At 51.3% G+C, this 22,923-nt stretch overlaps 1 protein-coding gene across 2 annotated transcripts in view; it reads left to right on the plus strand.

Annotated features, from left to right (window-relative positions):
• Positions 1 to 22,923, plus strand: part of JADE2 (jade family PHD finger 2) — a 75,762-nt gene that overhangs the window by 35,080 nt on the left and 17,759 nt on the right. For both annotated transcript variants that reach the window (XM_080626861.1, XM_080626862.1), the window contains exons 5-8: positions 3,898 to 4,067; positions 14,188 to 14,399; positions 18,709 to 18,876; positions 19,378 to 19,494. In XM_080626861.1, the coding sequence (XP_080482987.1) occupies positions 3,898 to 4,067; positions 14,188 to 14,399; positions 18,709 to 18,876; positions 19,378 to 19,494 (667 nt within the window). The remainder of the gene's footprint in view (positions 1 to 3,897; positions 4,068 to 14,187; positions 14,400 to 18,708; positions 18,877 to 19,377; positions 19,495 to 22,923) is intronic.

Below are 22,923 nucleotides of genomic sequence, written 5' to 3' on the forward strand. Positions count from 1 at the left end.
ACATGGGACCTGACCTGACCTGACCTGGGGTGGCTGCTGTATCCTGCACACCAGCAGCACTGGGAACGCAGCGCCTCGGCTCTTGGTATGTGGTATCATCTATCCTACATTATAGATAACCCAAAGGGGTTCCTTCAGTCACCATCCACATCCTTACCAGACTAAGTGCACTTCAGTGGCTGTCAATACAGCACACGACCTGCTCAGGCTGCTCCTTTGATAGGAACACAGAGCAGTAATCTTTGCACTTCTATGCCAGGCTAAAATTAGCGACTCCTTTCTCCCGAGCATCCCAGGCTGGCCCGTGTCACCCCATCACCTGCTGCAGCCGGTTGTTCAGCAAGCAGCTTGTGTAACGCGGCTTAAGGAAGGCTTAGGGCTCTTTCCAACAGGAATATTCATTGCAGTCAGAGGATTAGGTTTTTTTCTCAACAGCTTTGAGCTTTCTCCTGTAAGACCACAGTGCTGACCCACCATGGACCCTCTACAAAGCTGGACCTGGGCTTGCAGGAAGGAGAGGTTCACTCCTTCTTGGTCCAGTTCACATTGCACTGTGACTTCTGCATATCTTAAGGGGTTGGGAGCTCCCTAGATGACATTCCTGAAGCCTGAGTAGGAGCACTTCTCATTTCAGTGTTATTACTGCTGTTCTGCATTAAATACAGACGTTGCTGAATCCCCAAGCCCTGTCCTAGATTACACTGAGCTCGTTTTAAGATCTGGGGAGTGAGAACTGTCTTTTTGCAGGGTTATTTTCAGATCCTGAACTGAAATTTGGAGTTGTCCTCAGGGCATTGGGGTACATCTTCATTTTCAGTTTGCTGGTGGGGAAGGTAAGGCAGAAGAGGCAAAATGAGCCCCTTTCCTGATGTTTTCCTCTCCAAGCAACGGAATTACTGCTTCTCCTGCTGGTGGCTCTGGAAGTGCCTCCAATGGTTGTGGCTGCAGAGGACGGCAGTTAAACGACGTGTCTGGGTCTGGGTTCCTTTTCCTGCCCTGCCACAGATTTCCTTCCCAACCTTGGGCAAGGCAGGTGAGGTCCTGTTCCCGAGGGCAGCTGTGCACAGATTTCTTCCCTTGGCACTTACAGGCCTTGGAGCATCATCTGGTTACATGATGGACGCGATGGCTTTGCCCCAGACACATCACAGAGCATGAAGCACTCGATGCTCTGACATTAACTCACAGATCAGGACAGAAGGCAGATAAAGCCTTGTGGGGGCCACCGGGCTTCCCAGCTGGTGCTGGTGCAGGAGCAGGGCTGGACCCTCAGGAGCTGCTTGGAAGGGGGTGATGTGCTGCAGCAGGCTGCTGTTTGCTTGTGTGTTTCTTTGCAGCATCTTTCTGTGTTGCCATTGGTGCCGGGGGTGGTATTTGAGGGGGGGGGACACACACACGTGAGCCGTGCGGATCCTGCAGCCAGCTCCCAGCTTTGCAGGGATCTGTCAGCTGGCACCACAGGCTGCTTCTCATTTCCAGCTTGTCCTCTACTTGCATGCCATTACGCATGGCACTGTTGACGTGTGCATGGCAAGTGTCATGCCTATTGCTGCAGAGTTGCCAAGAGAAGGCAGAAGAGCTGACAGCCAGCGCCTGTTCGCTTTCTGTGCAGGGAGCTTGCAGCACAGGAGGCAACTCCTCTCCCCATCCCTGTGGTGGGGAATAGAGAGCGCTCAGAGCACATCTCACAGGCCACCATGGCATGTTGTCCATTGCTGAGCCTGCCCAAGTGCTGCTCGTCACGGCGTCAATGCGGCACTAAAGTGCATGGTGTGCTGGAGGGTGTTCTAAATCGGGGGTGCTCTGCCTGCAAAGGGTGCTTTGGGGAGTGGATGTCTGTAGAGAGTGGCTTGAGCATCTCATCCGAGCAGCCCAGGACCGGGATCTGGTCTCTGTTGTGCTCTGGTAAATTGCAGAATCAGTTTGTGTTGGAAGGGACCTCAAAGCTCATCCAGTTCCAACCCCTGCCACAGGCAGGGACACCTTCCACTAGAGCAGCTTGCTCCAAGCCCCTGTGTCCAACCTGGCCTTGAACACTGCCAGGGATGGGGCAGCCACAGCTTCTCTGGGCACCCTGTGCCAGCGCCTCAGCACCCTCACAGGGAAGAACCACCCTCATAGTGAAGAAGTTAATTAGCAGTAATTGCTTGAGTTAATGGCTGTTACTGTTAATTGCTGTTACTGTTCCTATCAGTATTTGAACCATTGTATCAGTTGGACCTCATTTTTCTCATGTAAGGAGTTAATTTCTGTGGATGAATGGGAAAACTATAGCTGTAGTTAAAGGAAAGTTGCTATTTAGGGTACTTAACAATTTACGTACTTAACAACACTGTTTCCTGGGTGGCTTCTGGTCACCAAACTATAACTCATCTATCCCACAGTCAGGTCCTGGCCTGGAGAGGGGGGAAGGACAGGGGGAGCTGGGGCTTCCTCCGGTCCTCAGAGGCCTCTGGAGAGGCTTGAGAGATGCCTCTGTTCCTTGAGCACTTGGGGCAGGGTGCAGTGGGGAGAGGGCGCTGGCTGAGCTCATGTTTCCCAGTGTAACGAGGATGGAACATTGCACTCGAGTTCATCCACTGGGCACGGAGTCTCATTTCACAGAGGGCACAGCGGTGCCAAACCCAGTGTCTGTGTGCCGCCATCCTGCCTGCAGGGTGGAAGGAGCTGTGTTGGCAGCGTGGCTGAGATGGCAGCATGGGGAACAGGAGCCCTTTCCTTAGCCCTGTCTCAGTGTTTATCCCATGGCTTGGGTGCATCCTGCCTTTCTGGGGATGTGGGATGCTCTGTGCAGCCATGGAGCAGGGATGGGTTGGTACCATGGTCCCCATCGCCACCAGGCCCACTGGTTCCGGGCAAGAGCATCGCTATTGGAAACAGCCCTGGTCCTGTGCTTTCCACATGTGCTTTCCACAGCAGATTTCCCAGTTTCACAGGCAGGACAGTGTACTTCTCCCAAGCAGGGTGTTTCTGCCCTGGTGTGGTATTCCTGTGTGAGCCCTATGGGAAGAAACAACCCTCTTACATCAGGAGCAGCAACATGAGGTTGGTACCAGCGGTTGTAGCTGTAGGTTGAGTTACTGACTTGGGAATGCAAACATGTAGGAGGCTGCTGCCACCAGGCTGGTGGGAATGCAAGGCAGGGAGGAGGAAAGGAGCCAGACAAAGTGGAAGAATGGCTTCATTTCTCATGGTGTGAGAGGGAACTGGAGAACCGATGAAGAGCAGGTGTGTGCCCACAGAGAGCCTGGCGCTGAGCCGCCTGCTCGGTGCTGCCCTGCAGCATGGAGCCATGCGGGGTGCAGTCTGGTTTGTACCTGAAAGCATCAGTGGGTGTTTAGGATGGATGAGATGCTGTGGTAAAGCTTGTGAGCAGCGCTGATACGGTTATTTCTGATGGGATTGGTGTTACGCCACCAGTCTGCAGTGAGGAATACACTGAGGCAGGGGGAGGCACAGGCTGGAAACCGAATTCCTCATTCCCAGCTTGCTGCTTCCCCTCCTGATCACAGCCCAAGGCAGCAGGTGCGATGCCAGAGCCATTCCCTCTCTTGTACTACTTTTCTCTGGGACACTGGGAAAAGCACAAACCTCAGGTCTGAGGTCCTTAGGAGGGGAGCTGGGAGCTGGACAATCAGCTTGTTTTGACACATCCCACCTCAAACCATCCCATAGGTGCCCAGACCAGCAGCCTATGGGAAGGCACTTGTGTCCAAGTTATGGTCCTGAGAGCATCCAAGGCATTGACAGCACTGAGCATGCAAAACCCCCTTGATTTTATTGGCTTGCTTTCATTCTTAGAGCCAGGTTTGCAGATGGTGTGGTCACATCCTCCATGGCAAGAGATGGGGTACTCTTCCAAGTTGCAGCTCTCAACCTCTCCTTCTTTCCTTCCAGGATCATACCCCAGCTGGAGAACTCGCCTTCACAGGTTTCACCAAGCAGCCTGCCTGGCTCTGAGATCTCGGAAGCTACGAGGACTTACCTGCAAGGAGTGAGCCGCTACGACCTGGACGAGCTCGATGCTTGCTGGTTGGAACTTGTTAATATGGAGCTCAAGGAGATGGGTGAGTGTTGCTGTTGTTATCTCCTTGCCTGGGCATCCCAGAGTGGGCATTCCGGCTTCTCAAGTAATTGTGTGGAGCAAAAGGCCTTGAAGAAGAAATCTTTGCTAAGGCATTCCAAAAGAGATTGTGTGGATGGCTGCAGCACTGGACCTTGAGTGTATCTCAGTGCTTCTTATTCACACAGGGATGTGGTGCAAGAAGAGCAGGGTAAACCAGATGATGGTAAGAACAGTGCAGTGTGGGCTGTGGAGCAGGGGTCTGATGTGCAGCAGAATTGATAGATCCAGATCACTCATGATCATCATCACCTCCCATACTGACCCCTGAGCATCCGTACTGCGGGAGGTGTTGGTCAGGATGGGGGTGTTGAGCATGACCCCTCTTCCTTTGGCCAGATCTGAAAGCATTGCTCCAATGTTTCTCCAGCTGTAGCCAGCTGGGCAGATGGGAGTCAAAAAGTCAAAAGAAAGAGGATTTCCTACTTAAAATATCACTTCTTTCCCAGGTGTCTTGAAGCATCACAGTGTAACGTGGCCTGCACCACTGCTGTTGCATCACTGCACATTCTTAAGATCCATTAGTGCCTTTCGCTTGAGTGCAAGTACCTGGACTTGGAATTTGACCATTGGCACTAGTGCTGAGCATGGTCTGCTAGGCAGATCTGTTGGCACAGACACATGGGTGTGTAGTGCTGCCAGGCTGTGCAGGGATTTTCCAGTCCTTGTTAGGTAAGGCTTGCTGTGGTGTGGCTGCTGCCACGCAGGTAAGAACAGCAACACAATAAACCATTCACCTTGCGAGGTCAGTGAAGGCTGAAGCGTGCCTACATGAAGCATTACTCCCCGTTGCAAAGGTCTTTCAAGGGTGGGACAAAGTATGTTATCAGTGCTTGAGCAGACAGGGAGGCTGTGCTGAGCCTCGCAGCCTGAGAGCTGGAGCAGGTTCAGTGGGGTTGCAGGAAGATCCAGTTCAGTGAGCTCGCTCGGAGCGTAAAGGAGCTCAGTTGGTCACCACATTGGCTGATGTGGGTTGCAGAAGACCTCTGTTCTTCTGAGGTACTCAGGATTTACAGCCAAGTTTTGTTGCCATGATCTCTGAGACCTTGAGGAAGTTGTAGAGGCTGCTCTTAAAGTTTGACTCATTACCTATTATATATACTCTGTGTATTGGATTTCCCATAATCTCGGTTGTTATGGAGCCCCCAGTATCAGTAGCAAATGACAGTCAGCTTTGCCTTCATTAAGTGGCCCTGCATTAGCAGCCTCTGCTCTGTCATTAGCACTGCCAGGTTTTGAGATGTTGGCAGCTACAGTGCAGTCCTTGGGCAGAGCAGAGGGTGCTCCTGGGCAAAGCCAAGTGGCTTGGTCCTGCTGAGCTACCTTGCAGAGGATCTACCCTTCCTGACACTGTAGAGCTGCCCTTTTTGCATCAAGAAACCAGCTTGTACCACACTGGACATCCTTCTGAATCCACTGTGCTTTCACTGCATCTCCTGCTGCATTTCCCTCACCATTTCCACAGCAGGGTGGCCATCAGAGGTGTCTCTGGGCTTCACAGAAGGGTTGTCTCTATCTCCACTCCCCTTTGTATGTATTTCATAAGTCTCTAGAAAGGCAGCAGGCAGAGGTTTGGCCTCTCCAGCTCAGTTGGGTTAAATCTGCCTCGCTTTAGTATTTCTTCAAAGTATTAGGTTACCAGTGCAGTGTCCTGAATGGCTTTCAGCTGTGGAGCTCCTATGGTAATGGATAACAGGAAGGTTGAGATGAGAGGGGTGCCATCAGAACAGGGATGACAGATGGGAGCTGGCTATCCCTAGTGGCACATCACCATCAGGCTGGCATGTGCCAAACTTGAGTGTGCTGGGGAAGAAGCGGTCTTGCTAGCAGCACTGCCTTGGGAGCATCTTGGATTTGGAGGGGAGCTTGAGCATCACCACAGCCATATGCCCCTGGTATCCCTGCTCCTGGCAGACGTGCTGAGTGGGCTGGCATCACAGCATCCCGGTGAGCATCACCCTGAGCCCAGTGTTGGGATACAGGCGATGCTTTTTGGCCCTGACCCTCTGCAGTTCTGAGCAAGCTGCATTTTTCTGTCTCAGGCTCCATGCCATTGATCAGCCAGTCAGTTTTTTCAGGGGTGGTCCTTAGGTGTTCGTACAGCACCAGGCTGGATGGGACCATAGTCCCTGACAAAGCCCCTGAGCTCTCCTGCCATAACCAACTATAGATGGTAACAACAAACCCAGGGGATTTCAGCAGCGGTAATGCAAGGAGCCTTGCTGCCCGTCAGCTGATTCTCCAGCTTGTCTCTGTTGCTGAAAGAGCTCTATAATTACTGACTGAGCCTTAAATATGCTGGGGAGAAAGGAGCTTTGAAAACCAGCGTTTGGCCTGTGAAATCCACTGCGGATATGGCTTCAGCCTAAAGGATTCTGGTATCCATCCCCCAGCCCCTGCGACTTCCCGAGCAGGATGAGGGCTAGTGCATTTTTTCCAGTGACTTGAAAGGGAAAACGTGGCATTGATTAATATCCCAACCGTGGCACTGCGGGGAGCTGGGTCTGCCAGGTAGGGACTGGGATGGGTGCTGATGCTCTTGGCTGTGGGACCATGGACACATCACCTGCACTGCCTGGGCTTCTCTAGGGGAATGCATTTTCCTGCCCGTGGAAGTGATGGGGTTTGGGTGCTCGTAGAGGGAAGCTGCTGCAACGGATCTATCACTGCTCACCTCCTGGGGTGTGCTGCAGCAGGGGCTCTGCTCCCTCTGCTTCCCATATGGGAGAATCCATACAGCTGGGCACGGCGAGGCTGGGATTTGGGTGCCCTTCACCACCCAAGGCAGAAGATTGCCGCCTGCCTCGGTTGGTCTGAAGGCAGTCCATAAATAGTGCTTTCTCCCGGAAGCCCTTGACATTAGTGACATGCTGAGATTTCCAAGCCAGCTTTGCTAATCTCGGAGATCATTAACGTGACTTAAGTGGAGAACTGCAGCCTCTCCTGTTCAGAGAGGTCCGGAGTTATCTCCCAGCCTCCAGAGATACGCCGAGGTTTAAATTCCTGCTGGGGTTTCGCTGAGCCGCTGTCATTGGGCAGTCCAGGGGCACAACGTGTCATTCCCAAAATATTTCGTGACAAAGAAGGAGCCTGATCCCTGACTGGCTCCTGAGGAGCGGCGGGGAGGAGAGCTGGAAAACACCTATGAGATCATCCCTCTCGCTTTGCCGTTAGCGCCGCGTTGATCCATGTAGCACATAGCACATGCCTTTTCCAGTCCTTTTTAGGTCACCCCGGGGATGGAATTTTATCACCGAGATCAGATAAACCTCCAGATAGCTCCAGCTCTCGGCTCCTCTTCCAGTTAGGTGGAATTGCCCCTAAAAGCAAGCATCTTACATGTAAACCAGCTTTAAATAGTTTTAACCCCCCCAGTAAGACGCCTGAGTGCTGGGTAGAAACGCACTGTTTAAAGAACTGGTGTGTGCTAGAGGTGGAATCAATATTTAAGCATGCCTGAATGTTTTATTTGCTGCTGCTGCAATACGAGGTAGTAAAAAAAGTGGGTCTGGAGGAGGCTGAATGGAACCCTGAACCAGATTTATGTACACGGCACCCCAGGCAGCACAGGCCTTGCCTTTTACACAGCAGCCGTGCTGTAAGTCTTCGGTTTTTATATTACCATTTTATGCTCTATTTTGCGATCTCCACTAAATCCAAAGCTATTGTAAGAGCGGGGCTTGAGACACTTCAGAGGCCGAGGCTGAAGGATCCTTTTGGAGTGATCACAAACACACGGAAAATCCTCAAGGAATTGCTAAAACTGTTGCCGGAATCAATTTTGCTGAAGGCAGAGCCGAAGTTTCCAAGTATTCCCTTTGACTTACTCCATATGGTGTGTGCTGCTCACATATGCCCACCACAGCTTCTATCTTGGGAGCTGGAGGTGTTCCTGGTATTTTATGGCAGGAACATGCAAAGGTCACATGTATTGCTTTTGAAGCTCCGGGGGGAATTCATCGCTGCATACTTGAGATATGGCTGTGTGCTAATGAGATGATACCTCCCTCGGCGGAGGTGAGATTGGTCAAGTAGATGTAGAATAAACCAAAGTCAGTGGAGTAACGCTGGGAAAGATGTGCTCAACGGAGCAGAAGCTGCTGTTAAATATACTCCTAGGAGAGCGGCTGCTTCCCCCCCGGTAGGGCTGGGAGTCCCTTTCCAAGGCTGCCCCATCCTACTGCATCCTTCTGGGGTATGAGAAGCTCCGATGCAGCATATTGGCACTCCCCAGGCAGAGCTTATCCCCACACAGCCACAACCCACCCATGGGTGCCCATCACCATGCCCACTGCATGGGGCTACCCCAATAGCCATCGTTTGAAGTTCTATTACTTGAAGGATTTTGGGTGCAATTCCCCACTGTGCTGTGCTGGTGGCAGAGGTGCAGCCCCTTCCCAGGGGATCCAGGGGCTGCTGTCCTTCCTGTGGGGATGCTCCCCAGCCCTGGCTGGCAGGAGGATGTGTGGAGGTCTGTCCTTTCTGTAGTGGGATCCGTTTCCTTTAACCCCCATCCCGCCTTCCCCTTTTCAAGTGTCTTCCCCCACACGGACCACAGCCATCAGGGACCGCTCGCAGCAATGGCTTTTCCACCACCTTCTCCTCTGTACCCTGCACCCAGGCTCACCCTGCTTGCTGCTCATCCCTTGAGCAAGCTTAGCCCATTAATAATTCAGGGTCTGTTTGTTTGGGATTCTTCTTGTTGTTGTTTTGAAGAAATCCTGCCAGTTTGGAGCTGTTTTATAACATGTCTGTGCTGCAGCCCACAACAAACATCCGCGCGTAGCCTGAAATCCCTATTCTTCACTGAGATCATAAGCTCATTGCACAAGTAATCATTTCAGCAGCAGGCTGGTTTGGTGCGTGGATAGATGAAGCAGCAAATCCCCCACTACTTGGTGGTATATTACAAGCAAGAGATGTATTTAATAGAGGTACCGATGTAGAGCATGGAAGTATCTTGAGAACAGATTTAGGGCTGGAAGCTGTTCTCAATTACATCGACGCTGATCTGGATTAGTGCTGCGGGTATCAATGGGAGGAGGACTCGCCTGAGCTGCCCGTAGGCAGGTGCCACGCTTGTGCTTGCCGGTGGGTTGTTGCTGTTAACGTAGGGCTATGTACCCCAGTTTAATGGAGGAAGAAGAAGAAGAATCCAGGTGCAAATAATCCAGGCTAATTTTGTGTAATGTTTGCTTTTAGGCTTATCTTTAAGGAAATCCATAAATATTTTCAGGTGGCATTTCCTTAAAGTTGTTGGCAGAGATGAAAACACCACAGGCCTCTGGAAGGGGAAACTGAGCTCATTTGTCTCTTATTTAACTGCCCATAGCAGGGGGGTTGGAACCAGATGATCTTCAAGATCTCTTCCAACCCAAACCATTCTGTGATGAACTCCTTATAGAAACAGGTAAGCAGGAAAGTTGTGTATAGGTTAATTATAGAACGGTTTGGGTTGGAAGGGACCTTTAAAGCTCATCTGGTTCCAATTAATGTACGGATTAACATATTAATTGCATGAAGGCTATGTATTAACATACAGATCAGGGTTGGAGATGAGTGGGAGACGCTTTAGACGTTTTGCCTCCACGTTTTTCAGCACAGTCTTTATGTCAAGTCATCGCTTTTTGCTATTTCCATAAATTCCTCGCAGTAATTGCAGTCGTTCCCAATGATATTCAGAGTTCTGCTGCTGGATGGAGCGAGGAGGCTTTCATCACAAGTGCTCCAGGACAGCTCTGTCAGTGCCGAGCATCGCTGGAGAGAGAGAGACAGCGGCTTAGAAAGTGGCTTCTAAAATATTCTGTCATCATCATCTTAAATTTGAGCAATAATTGATGTCGGTGGGTGGCAGAAAGGGTGATAATTGGTTTCTGTAAATCTTTTAAGTGCATTAGCAGGCTGTTTGTAACAAAATATCTGGAAGTTTCACTGCTGATGCTCCTCTTGCACTGGTTGCGTGTCGCTGGTTGCTTTGTCGGTCACGCTCGACATTAGGAGTCTGTTATAAATAACGTGGATAAAAGATTAATGTAGCCTCATCTCCCAAGCATTGCGTGCCTGCAGGTGATGGGTTAGAGGTAGCTGAGTCCCACATGGCCTCGTGTGGTGTTGGGGTGGTTGGCTGTCATCCCCTGACCTATTGGGATGCCTGAGGGAGCACCCAGGCTAGGGCAGGGGTAGCTGGGGTCCCCATGGGTGCCTTATTCAGAGGCAAGTCATGCTTCTCCCAAAGCATCCTTGTGCACAGCAGTGCCTACACTCAGTTCAGCATCTAACCAGTGACTTTTATGTTTGGGTTGCTTTCATTCTCTCAGTCTCCAAGGGGGAAGAATCCTCTTTGCAGGGGCAGAAGCTGAAGGAAGCAGGTTTGAAGTGACCCTGAGTGAGCTGGAAGGAGATCTTAGGAGCCTGTGTGCTGGGTCTGAACACCCCATCAGGGACCTGGCATCCTCTCACTCTCAGTTTTTCAAAGACTAAGAGACAAGCCTGCATCATCTGACGAGTGCTTTCCTTTATTTAAACCCAGTAATTTTGCTTGTTTCTGTATACTGAAAAGCAGACTCCAAGGCTTATAGCTTGTGAACCAGCCTGCGGTGCTGATGACTGTTTGTTCATGAGCTGTTTTATCTCCAGGTATCGTCCCCAGCATAAAAGGATTTATTGTTTCAGTAAATTGCTTTTAGTGGTACACACGTGAGTCAGGAATAGGTCTCCCTTTTGTGAAGGGTGCCTCTTCAGCTGGTTTTTTCCCCCCTGTGCAGTGAATCGGCTCGCGCTGTGAGAAGGAGTAGCTGAGAATTCATTTAGCAGAAGAATATTGCTCCTTCATGCCACATAAATTGCGATATTACAGGAGTAATTATAACGGAGGGCAGCGTTGTGTAAAGGAATGTGCCTGGTGGTTCTCCCAGACCTGGTGCCAGCCAATGATCCCAGCTCCTTTGGGATAAAGGAGATCATCACTAACACGCTTAAGTGTTAATGGGGAGAGGGTATGGGTGGCCTCCTGGAAGGGGTGATGGGACACGGAGCCTTTTACTCCTGTGTTTTGAATACAGCTTTTCATACAAGAGCTTGGTGTACCTTAACCAGGTAAAAATACCTCTCTCTTGGTCAGCACGTAGCGTCCACGGTCCTGATGATGGTCTCAAACATGACTTACCCCATTGACATCATTGGATTTATTCATTGTAGCCAAGATCGGTATCTGGATCTTGGCTTATCCTTCCCTGGGGACAACATCGGTGTCACTTGTACAGTACACAGGGAGTGTTGTGGTGGAGTGTTTCTTGGGGTTTCCTATTTGGTTGTCCGCAATCGATACCGAGAGCGTTTTCACAGCCAAAAAGATGACAGTTTTATGAATGGAGTTTAATCGCACAAACTTTAAATGATACAGAAGGAGATAAATGGAGCACAAATGGAAAAAGCACTTCACCCCCAGGCCCCGTTGTTTAGTGTTTCATAAACGATTAATCGCTTCATCCCCATCCAGTGCAATTGTCAGTTCAATAAGCTCCGAGGTATTCTGAATGGTGCTTGGCAAACGGATTCCTGATGTAATTACATCTAAATGGAGTGTGAGAGCATGTGTGTGTGTGTGTGTGTGAGGGAGGGGAGAGATCTATATATCTGCATGTAGTGGTATAGCAACTCCATTGCATGTGGGCTGATGAGGAAACCTCACTGGGGTGCTGGTGGTGCTCCAGGGTGTGTTTCAGGATCAGTTTCTCACCAGGGTTGAGCTGGAGATGCAGCGCATCGCTGTGGATGGAAAGTGCCGGAGATGGGATGGGAGCCGGTTCTTTCCACTCGAGGTGAACAGGAACAGTGGTGATGCCAGCACGATCCCAGCCCTGCAGGCAGGTCAGGGTCATGATTCCTGTGGAAACCTCCCTCCCTTTCCTTCCTCGTGCTGCGTGCAGTTGCCGGTGCTCTGCCTGCTCTTTTCCCTCCTCACAGGGTGGCTCTGGAAAGTGTGGGGAAAGGCACTGGGAGCACTTTAATGATCATTGTGCTTTCCAGAATAGCAGAGAGAGCAGCGGCTGGAATGTTGGGAGAAAGGGAATAACTCCAGGCTGATGCTCTGGTGCCTGGGATCGTAGTCACAGATGTGAAACAGTGACCCAGAGGAGTATATTCTGATTGGGCTTAGAGTCATGGCTTGTGGCTCTCCATAGAGCAACTTCAACTTAGGTGATGTGTTTATAGAGGGACACCATTAAGGCAAAAATAATGCCCTGGCTTTACCTATAACCCACTCCCTGCCATGTTGCATCCAACCGGCGCAATGCCACGAGCAAACTGGTGGCTCCATCCGGGCTCTGCTGCATGGATCTTGCTGTGCCACCGTGCCAGCACATGATGCTTCATCACCGAGCTCCCAGGCAGCCAGTGCCAGCCTGGAGCCATGCAGAGATCCCGCGCCCATCGCCAGGGCCCCTTGGGAATCAAACAGGTATCGGCAGGCTCCTCGGCGTGTTGCGGCACAGCAGCCCCAGCGCTTGAAAGGGCTGCGATAGGGAACAGTGTTGTCTGTCTTAGATGGTATCTCAGACTCGACAGAGACATGTAAAATGCCAGGCTAGATGTTTGCAGAGACTTGTCAAGCCAAGGGAACCCGTGCCAATGCGAAACACTGGGGAAGAGCAGAAGCAGGCAGGCAGTGGTGCGCCTGCTCGCCGAGCTCCCCTGCGGGTTGCTTTCCCCCTTGACAGAGACTTTTCAGCCAGTCCATGGCCATAAGGGAAAGGTGCAGCCCTGCCAGCCCCATCCAACCAGAGGTGCTGGGACTGCTGCCCGGGACCCCCTCGTTCCCCAGCTCCATGGACCTCTCATAGCCCCAGGGTTCAGCCCAGGATGGGGGTATCACACTGTGGCTCCAGAGATGCCCAACATGGCAAATTTCTCCGTGAAATAACTGCTTCGCATTGCTATTTCCTCAAGCCTTTTTTTCCTCTTCTCTGCTCATAAATGAGGTATTTTCTCCCGTTGCCTTGCAACAAGAAAGGTGAACAGCAGCGCGGGTCGGGCTCCTGCACTGCCTGCTGCATACTGGAGTATCCTGGCCGTCATCATGGATAATACACACAACTGAAATACAAAGCTTAAGTGTTTTGTATTGCGTCCTGCTATATCTCCATTCCCATCTCTATGTAATCATCTCCAGTGATGAAATACTGCTCATGGGGAGATGGGGTGCGGTGAGGACTCTGCCTCTTACCCCTCGCACAGAACCTTTCTCTCGCTGCTGCCAGATTTTCTCCCCTCTTTGTTTCCTTTACCTGGAGTGACCTCACATTGTGTGTGTGGCAACAGGAGCTCCATGTGCAGGTGAGAGGCTGCGTATTTGCAGCAGTGGTTTGGTGCTGCCAAGCATCAAGCAGCAGCATCCCCCTGTAATGGTATCGAGGTATCCCACTGCTGGAGGCTGCTGCTCTGAAGAAGCCTCTCCTGGTTATTGCCTTGTGTTCCTGGTTATCACTGTAGAGAAAGCTCTGGTGAAGCACCTCTGCCACTTCTTTCCATGCAAGATACTGGTATAGGGGGACTAAAAGACACCACAGCAGATCTGAGCCCACCATTGCCTGGGTCTGTCCTTCTGGTGCTGCTAAACCCAAGCAGGAATAAACCCCTTTGTTCTCAGTGTCCGCCTTTGGCTTCCCTTTCACAGTTCTGTTTAATTTGCCTCAAAAAGGTCAATTTTCAGTCTTCACAATTAAAGCATTGACTTTGTGTTGCCAAAGCTTGTCCGAGCCCTCGCTGCAGAAAGCATCTTTGCAGAACTTGTCTCCTTGAACACTGGAACTGTCAGCCCTAATTATCCGCATTGCTTCAGCTGAATGGGTTTCTTTCCTCTCAGCCAGCAGCAATATTTTGTTACTGTCTATGAAATATAAACTGCATCCTGAGTTCGGAGCAGCCGTTTTCTGAATCGCTGCTCTTACCATCGCCGTGGATTTGCCTCTTGAGTTGCAATCTGAGATGCTCAGCCCTTTGGAAAGCGCTCCCTGAAGGCACCGGAGCTGCATCCCTAACTTCCTCTGCCTTCTGCCTTGCAGAAAAGCCCGAGCTGGATGAGATCACCCTGGAGCGAGTGCTGGAGGAGCTGGAGACCATGTGCTATGAGAACATGAACATCGCCATCGAAACCGAGGAGGGCTTGGGCATCGAGTACGACGAGGACGTGGTGTGCGACGTGTGCCGCTCGCCGGAGGGGGAGGACGGCAACGAGATGGTGTTTTGTGACAAGTGCAATGTCTGCGTGCACCAGGTGAGCTGAGAGCAGCAGGATTGGGCTGTCTGCACGGCGTGATGCTGTATGGAGAGGGGCTTTGGACAAGGGCCTGGAGGGACAGGCCAAGGGGAATGGCTTTAACCTGCCAGAGGGGAGACTGAGATGAGCTCTTAGGCAGAAGCTCTGCCCTGTGAGGGTGCTGAGGCGCTGGCACAGGGTGCCCAGAGAAGCTGTGGCTGCCCCATCCCTGGCAGTGTTCAAGGCCAGGTTGGACACAGGGGCTTGGAGCAAGCTGCTCCAGTGGAAGGGGTCCCTGCCCGTGGCGGGGGTTGGAGCTGGAGGAGGTCGAAGGTCCCTTCTATCCCAAACCCATCTGGGATTCTGTTGCTCCTCTGGGTTCCTCCCATTCCCAGCGCTCCCGTTACCCTGAGCTGTAGTTCTCTGGTAGGCTTTTCTGCTGGGTTCCCAGTGTGTTTCTGGTGGAGCAAGGAGGTCTCAGATAGCTGACAGGCAGCATGCTTGCTTTGCTTAGTTTCTTAGCCCCAACCCTCTGTAAATGCCCATAGAGACTGAGAGCAGCCTCCTGCTTTGCCCCTCTTCCTTATTCTCTGATCTCTGTCATATTTTATTTCATGCCTCCTCCTCTTCTTCTTTATCCCATTTTCTTTATTAAGCTGCAGTGAGATCTTTAGCACCCAGGGGTAACCAGCACCATGTGCTGGGATTGGAAGGATGTGGGTCTGCAGCCCCACAATCACCCTGCTCTCAGGAGGGATGGGCATGCACAGACCTCCAACCTCTTCCTCTCCCACAGCATAACACGGGGCTAGCAGGACCTGCCAGCTCCACGAGCACTGTTTCTCATCGCAGGGTTTCTGCCCCATCCTCCCTGCGAGAGGAGGGTAGGGTTTCAGTTGATTGTGCTGCCTGCAGGGAAATAACTTCATTTTTAGATCTGAATGCAAATGCTTCGTGCCTTTCCGGGGGGAGCCTGCGCTGGGGGAAACCTTGACAAGGGGAAGGCATCCGTGTGAGGGTCCCCTGGGTCCCCCGTGGGTCCAGGGAGGTTTTGCTGCTTGTGATGCTGGGATGGCAGCAGCAGCTCCTGGGCTTCACCCTCTGCATGAAGGGGTTTTTGTTCCTCTGAAGAGGGCCGTTTGCTCATCTTTTGGGCAGCGTTTCCATCAGCGCTTCCTGGAGGTGGGAGAGCACTGGAGATATCTATAGTTGCGGGAGGTGGGTGTTTTGAATGGTTTCCATCAGTGAATCAGATTCCACAAAATGCCAGCATGATTCAGGCTTGGGGTTGGGTGATGTTTGGTTGGGGTTGGGTTTTTAACAAGCCCAGGTTGCAGTGTCAGGCTGTGAGCTGACACCTGCGGGTGGGCAGAGGCTCACAGGGAGGTGGTCAGCATGCATGGGGTGTCATGGGGACCTATGGACCCTGGCTGTCCGAAGGGGATGCAGCAGGCTGGATTTCAAGGCTGTCGAAGGAAAAGGGGGATTTTCCATTGTTTTCAGGGAGCAGAGTCCAGCCCTAAGCCTGATGCCAGCCCATAAGCTGCCTGTGATTTAATCTCTGCCCCAATTTGCACCCTAAGCCACAAAGTCCAGAGCCACAGCGTGGGATGTTACGTGGCATCACGTTTCTCACCTAACCTGCCCCATGCCTCTGTCAGCCCCACATGCAAAACCTGCTGGGGATGATGCTTTCCCAACTGAGGAGGGCAGCTGGGGGTCCCATAGGAAGCAGCCAGAACCATGATTCATCCTCCTGCATCCCATGGGGAAGGGGCAGAGGCAGGGTTGCGCTCAGACACACGTTGGTAGGTGATGGTGCCGGAAGGTATGGTTGTAAACATCTCATCTGCGTAACGCAAGCCACGAGCCTTGCTATTAATTAATTCCTGTGAAGCGTAGCTTCTAGTAAGCACATGCAATCTGCATCTCCAAATCTTCAGTGAGGAGGAATCTTCCCCCCTGCTGCTAAATCGTCGTGGTTCGCCGCTGTCACGGTGGCAACATCACACTTCTCTTTAGCACGGGAATGAGCCATCTCCAGCTTCCAGCCACTGTGCAGGGTCCTGTCATTACTGAACTCCCACTCCCTGGTGTGAGGACGTGGCCAAGCCCTCCCTCTGTTGCATGCACCACACAGCTTTCCTGTGGCTCAGCATCCTCCCTGGTTTTTAGCATCCCTTTCTCAGTGATGTTGCACCCGTGACAGGCACAGCAATAAAAATAGCTTCTCTGCTCCTACTCAGCATTGCTCTGGTTCCATATTCCCCCAGCACCTTCTGGCTGGTGCTGGACTGGGAGAGCGTGTTTAGCTGATAACCCACCCTGTATCTAGAAGCACTCCTTGTCCAGGTCAGAAACCCTGTAGTATTTGCTCCTAGGAGCAGAACTGCACCTTCAGCTGCTCTAAAACCTCCAGGAGTAAAGAACCGAGAGCCAAGACTCTGCTAGAGATGCACAAGTGGTCATAATTCCTGCTTGCCCCTCGACTTTGAGCTCAGTCTGCCAGTTTATTCTCCTGACAGTACATACCAGGCTGCTTTGTGTTTGGTACTAAATCACATGGTTTATAGAACTCTGTTACAGAAATGGTTTATCCCTCAGACTTGGAGGTGCTGTGAAGCACACAGTTAGGGCTCTATGAACCATGTACACTCACAACAACAATATTACCTGCCTTAATACCTTGTTATCCCAATAATCTTTCAATGAAGTGGCTTTTTCCCCTTGGAAATCACTGTCTTGAGTCTGTTTGTGCTTTGGGACAGCGAAAAGTCACAGAATCCCAGACTGGTTTGTGTTGGAAGGGACCTTAAAGCTCATCCGGTTCCAACCCCCTGCCACAGGCAGGGACCCCTTCCACTGGAGCAGCTTGCTCCAAGCCCCTGTGTCCAACCTGGCCTTGAACACTGCCAGGGATGGGGCAGCCACAGCTTCTCTGGGCACCCTGTGCCAGCGCCTCAGCACCCTCACAGGGAAGAGCTTCTGCCTAAGAGCTCATCTCAGTCTCCCCTCTGGCAGGTTAAAGCCATTCCCCTTGGCCTGTCCCTGCCTCTCCTTGCGAAAAGTCCCCTTCCAGGTTTCCTGTCATTATAAAGTCTGTTCTTGGCCAGTAAAGACTGAGGATGTGCTTTTCCCACGCTCATGCATCTCCATGTGCCCCCTCTGCCCCTGTCACTTGCAGTGGCGCCGACCTCCAGCAGGATGAAAAGCTGGTTTTGGGGGGGGTAAACTTCAAGCAGCAGAGCTGACAAATGCCTGGGCTCATTCCCAGCCGGCAGCACTGGGTCCTTCCTGCCCGCTTCCCTCCTGCAGGGATTCAGAGCAGACAGATCTAGTTTTAATTACATCTCCTCGCTTAAAATAGTGGCACAGCCCGGCGTTATGCCCGAGGCAGTTGTGTGCCACTCGCTGAAAACCCTTCAAGTGCAGCTTGCCGGGACCTGCTGGTTAAAAACTGCCTGCTTTTAGGAGTAGCTGTTTAATACTGTCATGAGTTACAGCCGAAGTGGAAAGTATTTTATCACCATCACTATGGGATAGGGTTTATCATTTGTCTCTTCCCCAAGAACGGAAGAGGAATATTTATAAACACTTTGGCTTCCCTGTGTCCTGCACTATCTCAGCAGGTCGGGGAGCCCCATGGGTGACCCGAGTCCTTTAGTTCCCACTCTCTTGGCCGTAGACTTGTTCTTGTGTCATTTAGATTTAGCGTCCTTGAGATTTATTATCCTCTATGGTTCCTCCTTTCTGATTTGTATTTGTGACTATCGCTTTCCCCTTTTTACCTTTCTGTAGTTATTTTCACTTCCCCTCCAGGCTGTGTTGGGGTGTAACCAGTGTGGCCATCTTTCTCAATCATAGGGTTGTGGCTTTTCAGCCCTCAGCTGCCTCAGAGGTTTCTCCACATGGCATTTCTTACTCCTCTGAGTTGTTGTGGGTCTGGTAGCTGTTTAGAAACAGGCTTTGTCCACAGAGCAGAGCTGCTGGTGTTGGAGCAGCCGGGTTGCCCACCCCAGACCTAGAGCCGGGAGGATGCTTGGCATGATACACAGCACGTTTTTACACTTAGCTTTTGGTTAAAACCCAGGACATAGTGATCCAGCATGAGTATCCATGTGAAAATAGGGAAGGTAGCAGCGAAGGAAGAGCTTAACCTCGCTGTCAGTGACTGCGGAGCTGTTTTACATCTGCTGTGCATTAGGATGCCCAGATGCAGTAGCAGTAAGCCAGCGGTAGTGAAAAAGGTGGGAGCAAAGGAGGGGGTGTGGGACGATGCTTTTCCTGCTCTTAGATGCCCTAACCCTCCTGCCTCGTGTCTGCACAGGCGTGCTACGGCATCCTGAAGGTGCCCATTGGGAGCTGGCTGTGCCGGACCTGCGCCCTTGGGGTTCAGCCAAAGTGTCTACTGTGCCCGAAGAGGGGGGGAGCCCTGAAGCCCACCCGGAGCGGGACGAAATGGGTCCACGTTAGCTGTGCCTTATGGATACCTGAAGTAAGATGTTTCCCAACCTCCTGTTGACAGGCGCGTGGGTACGGAGCTGGTTTCAAGTCTCAGCCCAGGATGTTCATTAATGGTGTAAATAACAAGTCCAGTTTGGGTCGGAGCTGTGATACTGGTTGGTCGCCAGGCTGTGTGTTTTATTAGCAGCCATGGGGCACCCTATTAAGGGAGGACACAGAAGTGGGGTGCAAGGGCAGAGAGGTGGGGGGCATTCACAAGACCTCTGGGCAGGGTAAAGCTCATTCCATGTGCCCATCCGGAACAGCCAGGTGAGGACTTAGTTCAGAGGAAACACTGACATAAATTTTCCCTTCCGTTTCACCCAAATTGGTTTCTGGGTTTGGGGTTTGGTTTTATTCTCCAGCTTACAAATGACCCTGAAAAATAACAAATAGGAAATGGATCCCTCATTCAGACTACTACAGATACCCTCTTGTGGGAGATTCGGGGTGGAAGCCAGGATTTACAACTTGTCTTCTGTTTCATGGCCAGGTTAGCATTGGATGTCCTGAAAAAATGGAACCCATTACGAAGATCTCTCATATCCCAGCAAGCAGATGGGCTTTGTCCTGCAGCCTTTGCAAGGAGTGCACTGGGACTTGTATTCAGGTATGTAACCTGGCACCAAAGAAACTCAGACCTCTGGGGTTGTGCCTGTAATTGCCACTGGAGATTCTCGAGATCTTGGAGGATATGATCTGGCTGAGGCTTATTCCTGCTTGGAGTAAACCTAACGACAGGGAGCACGAGTGCCCATCAGATAGCATCAGATGTTGTCTGCAATCATTTAATGTATTGAGTGCTAGGAATCTAGATTAACTTTCTTTGCATAACACAGTGATGTTGCTGTAGTGACAGTAATTACCAGGGCTGCAAACGACCTTGGTTTGAAACCAGGAACCTCCAGCAGAAAGGCTTGGCAGAGGTGCCAGGAAGGTGGGATGCTCGTGGGATGCCCAAGGATTTCACAAACCAGTGGGAAGCCTTTTCTGTTGGGAGGGGATATCAAGGAGCCCCAGGATTAGGTAGTCCCCACCAGCCTGCTGGCTTGGAAAATGCAGTATTTACCATGTATTAAGTGGAGTATACATTCCCATGTATAAATAGAGTATTTACCATTGCATTCCCACATTTTCTCCTGTTCGCCACACCTAAGCAGACATCTGATTGCCTGCTCTCCCCGCAGCAGGAGGGTAAGTTCTCTTTTCAGACAGAAAGCAGGATGCTCTGGCCTTTCCTAGTACAAAAGTGGGACAGAGCTTCCTTGGCCGCGATCTCTCTTCTTGGAGAGCAAAGAAGAGAAGCTCCCATCCAAAATGCAGCACTCTCGGTGTGAGAGCATCTGGGAATCCTTGCTGTGATTCTCCCTGCTTCCCTCTGCTTGGCCGGTGCAATATCCCAGTGGTCCCTGGGAATGGGCTTGGGGATCTGATGTTCTACAGCGCCCGTGCCTGTTGCTTTCCCTGGTAAACCAGGCATTGAAGCAGTCTTGGGGTGCAGGAGAGGACAGAATAACCATTAAGGTCTGAGAAACTGGGAGAAGGTTTGGGATGTGGACCAGTCCCAACTGATCAGCTCCAGTACAGCAATGGGAGCTGCACCTCGGAGGTTGGTGTTCACAGCACTGACTAGGGGAGACGAGGAGCAGCTGGCTGGTTGCAGAGGGGTGATAGGAATAGGAGGTCTGCAGGCTCTGTTGCGTTCATGTCACTGCTCTGGGTTTAATACTTTAAAGGGAGCTATTTAAAAGCAATCCCCTTAGCTTGAAATGAAATCTCACAATACTTCTTTAAATCTCTGGCGTTGACTCACATCTTTTTTGATGGCTCTGGGTGGATCTGCTTATTCACCCTGCCAGATGGAGAGACTGTGTCATAACGGCAACTGCTTTCAAAGAACGGAAGGGCAGGGAAGGAGGCAAACAGGCTTGGCAGCATCAAAAGGAATTCAGCTTCTCTGAGGCTTCATCCTCTTAGTGCCGGCATGGCATGGGAGCTGTGAGATCCCGGGGACTCAATGGATTTGCATTAAAGGTCACCTGAGATGGAACAGGAGCTTTATTGTCTCATGAGCCGGCAGCCCACGGTTTATAAGTCTTCATGAGATTGCCACCACAGTGCTTGCCGAGGCCACCCTTGCATGCTCGGGGTGGTTTTGCTTCAAGGAAAAGGGGGAGAAGGGGGAAAAAAGGCAGCAGAGCCTTTATTGAAGGATTTATGGGGTAAATCAACAAGTTCACCCATAGGTAAATAAGCACGCTCTGTACTCATCAGCGGCACAGAGCTCTGTTTTGAAAGCTTCTGTTTATGGAGCGTATTTTTGATCAGTGCCTGTTTATACAGGTGTAATCTAACCACCTTTGTCAGCGTTTTGGGTTTATGACCCAGCTCTGAAGCTGAAGGAGGAGGTTGTTCTCTGTTCAAGCACTGAGCTTTTCTTCCTGGCATCAGGCATCAGGTGCTGCAGGTGGGGCAGGTTTGGGGACGGAAAGGAGTTGTTTCCAGGAGGGGGTTTTCCATAGGGCTGGCTGGAAATGGGCTTTGTCAGAATGGGAGGTGAAATCTGGAAGGCAAACTGGAGGGGTGGAAGAGCATCATCCCAAGGGAGCATGGGGATGCTGAGGGGCAGCAAGAAAACACCCACCTCAACCACATGGGCAGAGACAAACATGAGATGCTTTTCCATAGGGACCTCTGTGCATCGAGGTATTTTTCCTCATCCAAATCTGACCATCAAAAGGGTAAAAGCCCAAGGGAAGGGATTCCCACTGCCTGACCTTCCTGCTTCCTCCTAATGACTTCCTTTGCTTTCTGGTACAGAGCTTTGAACCCGATGTAACTTGTCATGGCCATAGTTGAGCCACAGCTCCCCAGGCACTGGGCAGGGATGCAGCCCTGGAGTCACCGTATGCCCGGCTCCTGTTAAAGGGAAATCATGACTTCATGGTGGTTCTTGTGGTCAGACACCAGGACATGCCAAGGAGAGCTCGGTATCCAGCAGGAATTTTCTCATTTGCATTGCTGAGATGGAAAAGAGAGTGCCAGGAGTCCTGACCACGCTTCCTTGGGACCCAGCTCCCTCCTCACCAAATCCCTGTCAGAACAACTGGAAGTGCTCACCGAGGCCTTTCAACACAGCACGAAATGCCAGGTCCCTGTTAGCTGCTGGCAGGCTTCTCCAAAGGGCACAATCTTTTCCTGTCATCATCGTCCAGCTTTCTTTTTGTTGTTGCTTTTTGGAGGAAAAAGCCCTCAAAAATATCCTCCACCATCCAATCGTTCCTTATTGCTCCTCTTCCCACTGTTCTCCTTGAGCTGCTTCTGCCGCTGGCCCCCATCTGCTGGGATAACTGGTGTGGTGGTTCCCAGATGCTGAAAATTGCCTGTTTGGGCTGAGAAGCGTTACCAGGATCCAGACCATCTGTGGTCACTGAGCATCACATGGTCGTGTTGGTAAGGATGCAGGAGTGTCCTGGCTGATGGCTTGGCTGCAGTTCAGCACCGGTAATTCATTTCCCCTTCCTGAGTTCCCCTCGCAGGTCTGTTGGAGGAGCTGCTTCCTTCCCCTCCAGCCCCAAACTGCACCAGAGCACCTCTGTAAGCTGGAAAACTTCTGTTTGAGCTCCCTTGGCACATAAAATCATCCCTCTGTTCCTTCCCAGTCAGTGGTTTGAGGACTGATTATCAGCCCACAGTAATCTTTGGTGCAGTTTTCATCCTCTCTCTCTTGGAACTGTGTTTGGGAATGGATTTGTCTGGATGAGCAGAGTGCTGAGATCCTTGAGTGAAAGGTGCGGTGAGATAATCATCAATAACGAAGCAGACTTAGGGGCTGGGCCAGTCTTTTGAGCCTGGTTTGTTCTGCATGGCAGATCCCTTCTCTAACGACGAGCTGCTTCATTCCAGCGCTGTTCTCGGATGGATCAGTGGGGTCTGATTGTTAGTTTATGGAAGGTCCTTGGGTAGCTGTTGCTGAGCAGGTACCTTTCTCTGTTGCCCTGTCAGCTGGGCTGCCTGATGATTTTCTGTTTGCATTTTG

The sequence above is a fragment of the Psittacula echo genome (assembly GCF_963264785.1).
Source record: "Psittacula echo genome assembly, chromosome: 11".
NCBI classification, from domain to species: Eukaryota; Metazoa; Chordata; class Aves; order Psittaciformes; family Psittacidae; genus Psittacula; species Psittacula echo.